At 44.8% G+C, this 13,464-nt stretch overlaps 1 protein-coding gene and 1 pseudogene across 1 annotated transcript; one reads left to right on the top strand and one right to left on the bottom strand.

Moving 5' to 3' along the window:
• Positions 1–5,508: 5,508 nt before the first annotated feature.
• On the bottom strand, positions 5,509–6,453 carry LOC118843020 (annotated as a pseudogene).
• Positions 6,454–12,585: 6,132 nt separating this feature from the next.
• Positions 12,586–13,299, top strand: OST4 (oligosaccharyltransferase complex subunit 4, non-catalytic). Its single transcript, XM_036748028.1, has 3 exons — positions 12,586–12,720; positions 12,851–12,986; positions 13,079–13,299. Exon 2 carries the CDS (start codon positions 12,852–12,854, stop codon positions 12,963–12,965), a length of 114 nt encoding a protein of 37 aa, XP_036603923.1. The 5' UTR covers positions 12,586–12,720; position 12,851; the 3' UTR covers positions 12,966–12,986; positions 13,079–13,299.
• The last annotated feature ends 165 nt before the right edge of the window (positions 13,300–13,464 follow it).

The raw sequence follows: 13,464 nt of genomic DNA, 5'->3' as shown, positions 1-13,464 counted from the left end.
CAATTTATTCAGGTGCCTGCTATGTGCAAGGCACGGTGCTAGGGGTAGAAAAACAAAATAAAAATGGTTGCTATCCTCACAGAGTTTGTGTTCTAATTTGGAAACACATAAACATACATATTTTATGTATACGTGTGTGCATACATGTATATATGTATAGGCACACACATCTATATGTGTATATATGTATAATATATGTATATATTATATCTATACATATATCTATATATATAAATAATTTCAGGAAGAGGGGGAAAGAACTAACAATTAAGGGCATCAGGAAAGACTTTTAAAAGGAGGTGCCATATGAGCTGAGTTTTGAAGGAAGCCAGAGAATCTACAAGGGAGGCAGGAATGTTTAATCACCAGCTCTCAAAAAATTTACCACACATTTTTATGCTTCATCTGCATTATTCACATTTTCTTTATTACTTTTTCAAGTCTAGACTACGAACAAAACAATAAATCAAGCCCTGAGTTGTAGCAATTTGTGAGGTGTAAGGCTCACACTGAAAATTTAACAATCGGCTCTCAAAAGCCAGTCTGAGTTGGTTCTACCATACCCCTGGGAATCGAGGAGGGAACACATTTAGGGATCTGGGATGGTTGTAACAGGGAATAAGGACAATTTCCCAATGGAAAGAGGTTAGAGGCTGGACTAAATAAATGATGTCCAAGGTCCCTTTCAGTTCTTAAGATTCTATATGTTTCTAGGACATTTAGAAGGCAGAGAAGGTGATTTGTGGGGGAAGGATGATGGAGTTTGGATCAAGTATGAGATGATGGTGAGCATCTACATAAAATTGTCCAACAGGAAGTTGGAAGTGTGGAAATGAACCTTGAGAGACAAGGTGGATGAAATGGGAGATTTGGTTGGGAGTAGATGATGCAAAATATCTCAGAATATCTTGGAATACCTTAACAGTAGGTTGTGGAACACCTTGATAGTAGGATTTTGAATATCCTCACAGTGAGTTATGGGATACCCTATAGATTGGACTGTGGGATATCATCAGCGTAGGTTTGATGGAGACTCCCACTGAAGGTCGAGGACATCCTTACAGTAGGATGAGGGACAGACCCCTTCATAAGAGGCAGAGAGGATGAGTAATGAATTTCAAGTAGAGGGCACTGGGAGCATCTGGTGGAGGATGTAAGCATTGATGGAGATAATATACAAATCAGATGAATGGGATTAATAGGGTTGGGAGGTTGGAAGAAGTACCTAGTAGCCTTACCTGGAACCCTTTAAGAATCTTGGATGATGAGGAGGAGAGAAGGTGGGGTTGAAAGGTCATAGTGGCAGTTGGTCAGATGGGGGAAGGGAAAGGAGAGTGCTGAGGTTCCAGTGGCAGTTGGCTGACGAGGGGTCCCTCAGCTACATGAAAGGTGGGGTATAGAGAGAGTAACTACCAGGTCTCTTCCTTTTGTGTGTATACCCTTGGAGTCTGCAACAGTGAAGGGCTCACATCAGAGCACAAAGAGCCACTAGAGTATGGTAATAGCCACAATCAAATTCTCAGTGAAAGAATGACATGTTTCAAGTAAATTAAATAAATTTGGTGTCACTAAAAGCGTTTTTTTCTCTCATATCTTCTTATTCAAGAAGTAATTTTTTAAAAGATTTTTCTTAACTATTAAGTGCAACATTTATTAAAAAATCGTCAAGAAACTTACAAATAGAAAACCAACTCAAATGAAATTATTATAACCAAATGATTTAACAGAATAAGTTCTTAATAAAGATGAACTAGCTAAAAATCTCCTTCTGATTTTGTGTATGTGTTTCCTTTGGTTTTATTGATATATACACATATGTAAAAGTGGAAATGAGGCAGCTAGGTGGCAAAGTGGACAGAGCTCAGGGCCTGGAGTCAGGAATACTCTTCTTTCTGAGGTTCCATCCCGCCACAGACACTTACTAGCTATGTGACCTTGGGCAGGTCATAATACCTGTTTGCCTCAGTTTCTTCATCTGTAAAATGAGCTGAAGGAAATGACAAGCCACTCTAATATCTTCATCAAGAAAACCCCAAATAGGGTCACAAAGATTTGGACATCACTGAACAATAAAAGTGGAAAAGGGTATCTTGGGAACTAAAAGATTTCCTCCTGTTGGAGGGCTTCAAGCAGAGGTTGGATGATCACTTGTTGAATATGTTATGGTGGGGATTCTTTTTTGAGTATGGATTAAACTAGATGGCTGCTGAAGTTCCAACTATAAAATTCCAAGATACATGTAGGGTGTCCCATAAGTCTTAGTGCAGTTTTAGGTTTTAATAACTTAAGAAGTATAAATGCTGAAAACTTACCAAAACACCTGCATTTGAAAGTATAATCACATACATTTTTATTAAAATTCAACGTAATCACCATCTTTTGCTATACCTTACTCTAGTTGATTTCTGAACTTTGCAAAACTTTTATCACTGTCAATGACTTAAAGGATTCCTAGGCTTAAGATAATTCAAGGAGTGAAGTTTTATGCCTAGAAACAGTTTTGATATGACCCCACAAGAAAAAGTCCAATGAAGATATATCAGGTGACTGAGGTGGCCCTACATCAAATCCCCTGGACTGAGAAAATGTCATCCAGAAACCGTTGCACATATAATGCTTAATAATCAGGTGTCCATCTTGTTAAAATTAAAATTTTATTAATTAAAAGACACAAAGGAAATTTAAACAATTAAGTTTTCAAATGATTTTTTAAAAAAAGTATACAGAATTTCTATTTGTGAAATTATCAAAGCTTAAAACTACACTAAGACTTTTGGAACACCAGGCAGGGATGTTGGAGTTAACATACATGCTGTTTTGACTCTACTGTCTTCACTTTGCACAGGGTAGGGATGTAGTGTCAATGGGTAATCCAGGCCATACTAATTAGCACTTACAGATTTCCCAGGCCCCAGGCAGCCAGTAGAAAATAGACAAAGGAGAGTTTTATGATGAACTGTTCTTTTCTCAGATGCCAGTGGTAGTGGGGAAGAAAGATGAACAGTTTGAATAAGACTTACCCAGGTCATGCCAGCTCAGGTGGCAATCCAGCTTCAGTAGGATTTCATAGCAAGAATCTTTGTGCAGTGGGGACCATATTCTTTCTTCCCATTCCTTCCAACTCTCCTCTTTCCCCATGTGTAGCATGTAGTACAAGTGTCAGGGCAAATAATAATGACATAGTAATAATTATATCCTCCACCTTTTGAATACTTATTTGTGATCATGTGACAGTGCTCCAATGTGATCTCATTGACTTGGCTCTTCCCTTCAACAGTCCATATCACTCCTTTCTTCCACACCATCCCAAGCCCCTTTGGTCCTTGTTAATGTCTCCCCGTAATTTACCAAAGGGGGTCCAACCTAACATGCTTTCTCTTGACATCTGTTCTTATTTATTTATTTTCAGTTTTTGACATTCACTTCCATAAGCTTTTGAGTTTTAAATTTTGTCCCCCTCTCTCCCCTCCTCCCCAAGATGGCATGCAATCTGATATAGGCTATACATATACATTCATATTAAACATTTTCATATTAGTCATGTTGTAAGAATTAGGACCAATGGGAGGAATCATGAGAAAGGAGAAACAAAACAAAACAAAACAACAACAAAGAGAACTGATAGTATGCTTCAGTCTGCATTCAGACTCCACAGTTCTTTCTCTGGATGTGGATGGCATTTTCCATCATGAGTCTTTTGCAGATGTCTTAGATTCTTGCATAGCCCTTCTCGATAAGTCTGTCAAGGTCAGTCATTGCACAATGTGGCTGTTACTGCATACAGTGTTCTCCTGGTTCTGTTCATTTCAATCTGCATCAGTTCGTCTAAGTCTTTCCAGGTTTTTCTGAAGTCTGCCTGCCCATCTTATACACAATAGTATTCCATTACATTCATATACCATAACTTGTTCAGCCATTTTCTCCATTGATAGACATCCCCTCAATTTCCAACTCTTGGCCACCACAAAACGAGCTGCTATAAATATTTTTGTACATGTGGGTCCTTTTCCCATTGGTATGATCTCTTTGGGATATAGACCTAGAAGTGGTATTGCCGGGTCAAAGGGTATGCACAGTTTTATAGCCCTTTGGGCATAGTTTGAAATTGTGCTCCAGAATGGTTGGATCAATTCACAACTCCATCAACAATGCATTAGTGTTCCAATTTTCCCACATCTTCTCCAACATTTATCATTTTCCTGTTTTGTCTTGTTAGCCAATCTGATAGGTGTGATGTGGTACCTCAGAGTTATTTTGATTTGCATATTTCTAATCAGTAGTGATTTGGAACATTTTTTCATATGACTATAGGTAGCTTTAATTTCTTCCTCTGAAAACTGCCTATTCATATCCTTTGACCATTTATCAATTGAGGAATGACACATATTCTTATAAATTTGACTCAGTTCTCCATATGTTTGAGAAATGAGGCCTTTATCAGAGACACTGGCTGTAAAAATTGTTTCCCAGCTTTCTGCATCCCTTCTTATCTTGGTTGTGTTGGCTTTGTTTGTGCAAAAACATTTCAATTTAATGTAATCAAAATCATCCATTTTGCATTTCATGATGTTCTCTATCTGTTGCGTGGTCATAAATTCTTCCCTTCTCCATAGCTCTGACAGGCAAACTATTCTTTGCTCTCCAAGTTTGCTTATAGTATCAGCCTTCATATCTAAATCATGTACATCATCTTGGTATAGGGTGTAAGATGTTGGTCTGTGCCTAGTTTCTGCCATACTATTTTCCAGTTTTCCCAGCAGTTTTTGTTAAATAGTTCTTATCGCAGAAGTTGGAGTCATTGGATTTATCAAACAGTACATTACTATAGTCATTGAGTATTGTGTCTTGCATACCTAAGCCATTCCACTGATCCACCACTCTATTTCTTAACCAGTACCAAGTAGTTTTGATGATTGCTGCTTTATAATACAATTTAAGATCTGGTACAGCTAGGCCACCTTCCTTTGCACTTCTTTTCATTAATTCCCTGGCTATTCTAAACCTTTTGTTCTTCCAAATGAATTTTATTATTTTTTCTAGCTCTATAAAATAATTTTTGGTAGTGTGATTGGCACATAATGAATAAGTAAATTAATTTAGGTAGAATTGTCACTTTTATTATATTAGCTCAGCCTACCCATGAGCAACTGACATTTTTACAGTTATTTAGATCTGACTTTATTTGTGTGAAAAGTGTTTTGTAATTGTGTTCATATAGTTCCTGGGTTTGTTTTGGCAGGTTTTCTCTTGACATCCTGAAGGAACTAGAGAGAACATGGCCTGTCCATCACTCTCCCTCTCTCTTACCATATGACCAGCCCATCGTTTTTGTTTACATATTTCTTTTATGACATCTATTATGCTACTTTAGGGGAATTCTTTGTAAAGTGTCAAAGCCTACTTGCACCCACCATATACCTCTATTGACTTTTGGGTAATCCTTGACTTTAATTCTTTAGGGACTATAGTGTCCTCACAGCGTTACATTAGCAGAAGGATATCATTGGGTTTTTTTTTTTTGAGGATGACCTTTTTAATCATATATGTGAATGGTAGCATAGAATGTACAACAGAATCAGATCTTTAGGTGGGTAGATCAAATAGTCGTCCAGAATCCAGTAAAATGGTATATAGTCACTGATGGTCGGTGTAATCACTGAAGCAAGATCCGTTAATATAACTTAGTCCAACTTGATGAAGCCAATGTCTTTTGCGTACCGCCGGAAGCACCGGCGGCACATGTTCAGGCCATATTTGCGGATCAGGCCATGCCGGTTCAAACAGACACGACTGAGACCCCTGGCCGAATTTGCGAGGGTGACTCCAGTAGAGCTGCTGGTGACCCATGGCGCCACTAGCAAAGACCGGAGACCGATATCATTGGTTTTTAAAGGATGGGCCATTATTTCAGGAAGAAGCTTCTAACTTAGGTCTTTTGATTCTAACCCTAAGGCTTTTTCCACTATACCCTGCATTCTCAGCTATAATATTACATTGTTGTAATCTGCCTTCCTTCTTCCCTCATCCTTCCCCACAAGAAAACTATAAATGCCATGTAAGCAGGAATCTGTCTGACTTACACTGTATGTCCCTCCCTGAAAGGTTACCAGGAACACAGTTAGGCCTCTGTCAGGCAATGGCTGGCTGCCTTCTAATTCCTTTAAGAATTTTTTTAAATTAAAATTTATTCTTTTAATTAACAAATCTATTGTCTCTTCCTCCCATCCATTCTCACCTCCCCCTAAATGTGAGGGAAAAAAAAAACCAAATTCCTAATAACAACCATTTATAGTCAAGCAAAACAAATTCCCTCAATGGCTGTGTTAACTAACACACACAGGTACGTCTTGTTCTAAACCCTGAATCCAACACCTTTCTGTGAGACATACTTCATCTCTGGTTTTCTGTAATCATAGGTAGTGATTTTCTTGATCAAAGTTCTAAACAGCTTTGAGTTGCTTGTATTCACAATGTTGTTATTGTAGAAATTGTTGTCCTGGTTCTACTAATGTTCTTCACCAATTTATTTAAGTCTTAAAAATTGTTCATTTTTATAATATTGATGCTGTAGTATAAATTGTTCTGGTTCTGCATCAACTCATACAAAAATTTCCATGTTGGTTTGAAATCATCTTGTTCTCCATTTCTTACAGTACAACAGTATTCCATTTCATTGATGAATCATAATTTCTTCAGCCATTACCCAATTGATGGGACCCTTAGTTTCCAGTTTTTTGCTACCACATAAAGAATGCCTCTATTTTTGTGCATATAGGACCTTTTCTTCTTTGTTTCAGTTCTTTGGGATATAGATCTAGCAGTGTCATAGCTGGGTCAAAGGGCACAGTTTAGTAAACTTTTGTGTATAATTCCAAATTATTTTCCAGAACTGTTGTACCCTATCTTCCCACAGTCATTCTAGCATGTCATTTTTTTTCAATAAGCTTTGCTATTCTTATGGCTGCCCTCTAATTCCATCAAGTTTGATAAATGAAAGGTGTAACAAACTGTAAGTATTTCTTTAAACTTCATTGAAGACCATAACATCTTGTTGTCTGTTACATTCCCCTTAACATTCAGCTAGGTGGGTAGAGCAACAGGCCTAGAATCAGGAAGACATGAATTCAAATCTGGATTCAGACACTTTCTAGCTGAGTGACCCTCGGATTGCCTCAATTTCCCCATCTGTAAAATGGGGATAATAATAGTACTTATCTTCCAGGGCTGTTGGGAGGATCAAATGTGATGATTGTGAGTGCTTAGCATAGCACCAGATGTATAGTAAGCCATTAGTCCATCACCTTGGCTGTAGGAAAATCAATTGATGAAGGGTCTGCAGATCAGTTCCTCCTCTCGATTAAATAACTACTGTATCTGTTTTTACTGATGAGGAAGCTGGGGCCCAGCACAGTTAGATAGGTGGCATCCCCTGCCCTGCATTCACATGGAGAAAACACTGGATTTGTAGTCACAAGACTCAGGCATGAATCCTAGCTCTGCTGCTCACTACCTGTGTGACTTCTCCCCCTGTGAAATCAAGATATTGACCTAATCGTTCTTGGCTCCTTCCAAATCTGAGCACAAGTGCCCGGTCTCCTCCCCTAGCATCTCCCAACATGGCCTAAGTCAGGGAGTGCCTGTCAAAGCACTAAACAGGGAAGGAGACGACTTGAGTTAGAATTCTGGCTCTGCTGCTTGCTATAGTCTGGTGACCGTGGGCAAGACTCTGTCCCTCTTTGTTCCTCTGTTTCCTCCTGTGTAAAATGAGAGGGTGAAACATCATTTTGAATCAGATGCTCTTTCTTTGTCCTTCTACTACTGCTCCCAGAGCTAAGGACCAAGATCCTTTTGGTGAATTGTAGGGTTTCTGCTTCCCTAGACAAGTCCACAAGCCTTGGTAGTCCTAACTACCTTTTTTTTTGGCATGTTCATTTGAAACTTTCCTATAGCAATCTCCTGTAACACTTCCCCCTTACTAGGGCTCGTGGCCCCATCTTTCCTAAGAGTTATGCTGAGCCTTATACTTTCTTTCTTCAGTCACAAGTTTCTGATATCATACAGGTATACAGTAGCTCATAACCATAGGCCCTCCCAGGATACAAATTTCCAGCTCCATTCACTATCTCTCATCCCAGATCCTCTAGCTCTCAGCTGTGGACTCTTCTGCCTTGGATGCCACATCTGATTTCAGTTTCCATGAGGCTAGGTCAAACAATTCAGATGCAGGGGTGGGGAACCTGAGGCTGAGATGCCACATATGGCTCTCTAGGTCCTCAAGTGCAGCCCTTTGACTCAGTCTAAGTTTTACAGAACAAATCCTTTTTCCCCTTAATAAAAGGATTTGTTCTGTAAAACTTAGACTCAGTCAAAAGGCAGAACCCAAGGCCCTAGAAGGCCACATGTGGCCTCAAGGCCGCAGGTTCCCCACCCCTGATCCAGACAAATCCTATATAGAGGACCATTTTACCTTTGGTTATTTGCAGGGCATAGAAGGCACTAGAAGGTGGAGGACATAATCGAGTGGCAAACCTAACTCAGTGATTGTAGGGTTCTTTCTTTCACACTACCTTCTCCCTTCTTTCAGACCTTTGTGGGGAGAGAAGACATAATTGTCTTCTAGTATTGTCATTCAAAAGAGGGATTAGATTTAACTTTGTTTAGCCCCAGAGAGGAGAACTAGGAGCAGAGGGTGAAAGTTGAAAAGAAAACTATCAAGGCACTTTCTAGAGCTGTCCAAAGCTGGTCGAGTTGGTGGGACCCCTGTCATTGGAGGTCTTCAGGTGACATTTGGATAACCACTTGTAGGGTCCCTTGTAGAGGGAATTCTTCTGCAGGTTTGGGTTGTACTTGATGGCTGCTGGGGTCCCTTTGAGCTAGGAAACAGTGATTGTATGGGACCGATTTCCACAGGAGAGACAACACTTAATACACCAAAATGGATGAAAACGTACCTGGGAAAATGCTCCAACACCTTTGGAGGTCAGTGTGTTCTGCTTTAGCCCTGGGAATCTGAAGCAATCCCAAGAAGTTTGGTTTTGGCTTGGCTATAGAAAACTATATTTGGGAAGCCTCAGCTTCCATCCGAGATCAGCCTAGGGGTTTGAGTCCACAACGTAGGCAAAGGGAATCCGCTCATTGGGCCCTCAAACTGTTCCAGAGGATCTGAACCAGGAATGACAGGATGTTTGAAGACTCTTTCGGTTTCTATGGGTGGGCTTTCCCAGGAGGAAAACTAAGCTGGAAAGGAATCTTTCCCCCCTCCATAGGTCAGAGTGGCATATGCCTAAGGCACTCAGTGTGGGGCTTATGGTAGTGGGGTGGGTCCGAGAGAGGAAAAGAGAAGAGATTCTAAATACTGAAATGTCTGAAAAGAATTGGGTGGGGATCCAAGATTTAGGAAACGATGCTACTGAAGAAGTAAAGGTTGATGACTGGGCCGGAGGAGTCTGGTGGGGAAAGAGAAGAGCACTCATGTGTTGGAGAGAGCTGGGAATTCCCAGGTGTGCGGGTGCAGCTAGAGATAGAGCCTGCAGGCTGTCCCTCGATGCCCACCCCTGCCCCACCCCACTTGTTCCAACCTCAGGGCAGCTCCTATAGTTTTCTTTGGCTCCCCTGAGCCCTGCTCCTGCTCCTCCCCCTCTCCCCTCTCCCCCCTCCCCACCGCAAAGCAACTGGCTTCCATTACCCCTGACAGCTCAAGAGCAGCAGCCCAGCCCCCTCCCCCTCTCACCCCCACCTCTACCCCCCTCCCCTGACCGACTCCCTGCCGTTCCCTTTTATGGACAGAAAGAGAGAAGAGACGGGGGGAGGGGGGGAGCGGGGAGTCCCCAGGGGGAGGGGAAGCTAAGTGGGCAGCGAAGGGGTAAAAGTGTTTTAAGAAGCCCCTTCCCTAGCTTATGACCTCTCTAGCCTCAAAGACACCCAAGACGGGGCTCCTTTCCCCTGGGTCCGGGTCTCATCCTCTCCCCAGCCCCTCCTCTTACCGGGAACCCGGGACTCTTCTTTCGAGGCTCGGCCCTCCCCCCACCCACATCCGGGGGGTGATTTCCCACTTGACCAAAGAGCCAAGATTTGAGGTTTGGATTCCGGGAGGGTGGCCCGCCCGTCCCCAAGCCCTGTCGATGGGAGGGGGCATTTCCTGATGCTGATCCTGAACCCTTGAACCCTTGAACCCTTCCCCAGCCAGGACATGCACTGGGCAAATTTCAGACACTCTCCCCTCCTCCCCCACTCCCCCGCTCCGCTTTTTTTCTTCTTTTTTTAGGATCAGAGGACAAAAGGCTGGGAAGCGCTCCTTGGGCTGGCGGGAGGGAAGACCTTTTTTCCCATTGAAATCTCTGCCTCGTCTCCCAGCTCTGGCTCCGTGTACCCCGACGCTCATTCTCCTGCCCCAGGGAGGAACGGTCTCGAACCCAAGACCTAGAGGAGTGCAGCAGCTGCGTAGGGCGGCTTGACAAAGCCCAAGAGGAAACACCTGGCGGGAAGAGGGCGGGGGCAGCGGCCCAGGGGGCCTCAACGGGAAAAGGCGGGGCGCTAGGGGCGGGGAGGGCACAGAGGTCAGGCCAAGCCGCTTCCCAGAGCCCGGGGCGCGCTCTCTGGCCAAGCCCGATATTGGCTCCTCGGTGTCGGGAAGAGGCTTCCCCGGCCTGCCCATCTTCCTGACCTTTGCACTAGGGCCCTAGCCAGCTGTGGCCAGCTGTTCTACGCTAGCCAAGCTGTCTCGGGGCTGAAGGCAGGAAGCAAGCAGGGCAGGGACGGGTGTGTACCTCTGTGTAGGAGGCTGGGCTCAGTTTGGGGGTGGGGTGTCTGTAGTTGTAGGAGGCTGGCCTCAGAGGGACCGTCAGTATGTCTATTTGTGGGTGTGAAAGGCCGGATTCACTAGGTGTGGGGTTGTAAATGGAGGAGGCTGGTCTCTGAGAGTATGAGTGTCAGTCTATGTCATTGTGATGGTTAGTAACGGTTGAGTTATAAGGTGTTTTACCTTGAATGTATTCTCACATCCCCAAACTGTCAAGAGCCATGTCCTGATTTCTTTTGGCTCCAGCATTTTATGTTATTTGCTCAGATACTGTACATCAAAGCAGTGTATGTGCTCATTGCTATTGTCATGAAAAACTTTAGAATTCGGAAGCCTGGCTAAGCTGTCATTTTTTGCCAATGAAGTCAATAAATGTCAGCTGAAAGGGAACTTGCAGGCCATTTAGTCCAAGCCGTACCTGATCAAGAATCCCAATATATGGTCTTCCAGCCCTTGCTTGTAAGGCCTTCCTCCTTAAAGACCCCCACTTCCCCAGGCAGCCCATCTGAAGCACTCTGGGGCAACTGTAAGTGTTAGGAAGTTTTTTCTTGCATCTTTTTGAAACTTCCTTTTGCTTCATTGTAAAAGTAATGAACTCTCCTGGTGAACTGGCAATGTTGACCAAAATCCAGGTTTAAGTGGTCATGTGCATGTTAAGTTAGTAATAAGGGAACCTTTCATTGTTTTCCCTTGGTATGGTGGAAAGCACCTTAGATTTAGAGACAGCACCTGGATTTGAGTCCCAGGTCAAATGCTGTGAATACCCAAGTGACCAGATCATCTCTATCCTCTGCTAAGAAAACATCTATAGCTCTTAAGTGCCTACTAAATAATGAACTTATGCCCAAAATGCCTTAGCTTGGCATTCCAGGATCCTCTGGGAGCCAATCTCCTCTTTTGTGAAATAGAACTAAGTAACACTGGCATTACCTAATTCACAAGGTCGGAATGAGGAAAGTGCTTTTGTAAACCTTGGTCCTGTCTCCTCCTTGCCAGTCCCCCATGTCAGCTGTACATTTTAGCCCAAATGGCCTACATATTGTTCCTCATACATGATATTGCCTCTCTGGCCGCTATGACTGCACAGGATGCCACCCACCCTTTTTTCCTCTACCTCTCTTGAGTCCTTAGCTCTTTTCTAATGAGGCCTTCCATGGGCCTGCTGTTTGTGGTTCTCTCCCCTTCCATCGCTGGGCATATATTTTGTATTTCCTTATCTGTGTATTTGTTTCTTTCCAGAATGTAAACTCCTTGAAGGCAAGAACTGTGTCCCTTTTTGGCATCTCAGGAGCCCCTGTACCTGGACCCCAGCAAGGGACTTAATAAACATTTGTAACTGAATTGGACATAAGAGTCAGAGTTTGGGAAGGGTGTCCTGTGTGCAGGCTGGGATGGGGAAAGTGTGTACATGAAGGAATCTAGGCTCTGAAGTGGGATACCTGTGCAGGAGGTAGGACTCTGGAGGGAGGGAGGCGGGCTGGCTTGCATGCGTGCGTGCAGGAGGCCCAGCTGTGGGGCGATGTCCTAGAATAAGGAAGCGGGGCTCAGAGGTGGGGCATGTGCAGGAGAGGTGCGGGATGGGGAGAGGGAGAGAGAGATCCCAGCTCCCTCCGTCGCACAAACAGCGCGAGTTGTCCGAAAAGCCCAGGCACCGGCTCCCTCTGCAGGTCTGGCGGGTCGGTGGGGGCAGAGGGCTGGCGCATGCGCACGAGCCTTGACGAGGCGTTCCGTTTCTGGCCCGCCCAACTGAGCCCAAGGGAGCATACGAGGCGGCGGGGCGAGGGACTAGAGTGGCCATTTCCTCCGCTCGCCACGCGCGGCCGGCCACGTTTCCTTTGGGGTGCGCAGACTCCTCGTAGTTCCGGTCCGGCGCCGCAAAGCTGCTCTGTTTCTGCAAACACTGTGGGAACGCCGAGAAACAAGTGAGAGAGGCTGGGGCGGCGGCGGGTTCAGTGTGCGGGGCGGCGGGGCGGAGGCGCGGGCGGCCCGGCCCGCAGGGCCCGTCCGCTGGCGGTGGCTGAGCCCGGCCCGCCGGCTCTGCTCTGTCCCTAGGATGATCACGGACGTGCAGCTGGCCATCTTCGCCAACATGCTGGGCGTGTCGCTCTTCCTGCTCGTGGTCCTCTATCACTACGTGGCCGTCAATAACCCCAAGAAGCAAGAGTGAGGCGGCGCGGCCCCGCTGCAGGTAATGCCTTCCTGCCCTCCGGAGCTGGCGGCGGAGAGAGCCCGCTCGGGCCAGCCCTGGCTTCACCTGCGCCCTTCCCTTGTGTCTCCCAGATGGCTCTGTGCTCTGGAGGGAGCGTTTTCGTGCTCGTCTCTCCTGCCTGCTCAGAGCTGAGGATGCCCCAAGCCTGAGCCCAGGAACGGCCCTCGTGGGACGCGGAGGCACCTGCCACCAGGACCAAAAGCCGAGAAGAGAATGGGAAGCAGCTCCTCCAAGGCTGAGGGGTTTGGGCCCCTATTAAACATCCCCCTCCTCTTTTGAGGCTAAACTGGCATTTGTTAAGAGGCAGAGATTGCTTACTGGGAGATGGGAGTGGGGAAGAGCTGGAGTGGTTCCTATGCACAGTGGGTAAAGAGCCGCAGATCGCCCTGCGTGGGTCTTCAGGTTGGCCACGAAGAAAAAAGGCTACCGAGGATTTGGGTGAGGGAGAGATCTTTGG

The sequence above is a fragment of the Trichosurus vulpecula genome, chromosome 3 (assembly GCF_011100635.1).
Source record: "Trichosurus vulpecula isolate mTriVul1 chromosome 3, mTriVul1.pri, whole genome shotgun sequence".
NCBI classification, from domain to species: Eukaryota; Metazoa; Chordata; class Mammalia; order Diprotodontia; family Phalangeridae; genus Trichosurus; species Trichosurus vulpecula.
The sequence above is the reverse complement of the archived record's forward strand: the minus strand, read 5'-3'. Positions and strand labels throughout refer to the sequence as shown.

What these genes read in the sequence shown, in the direction of transcription:
- OST4 (XM_036748028.1), top strand. Translation starts at nt 12,852, where the DNA reads ATGATCACGGACGTGCAGCTGGCCATCTTCGCCAACATGCTGGGCGTG.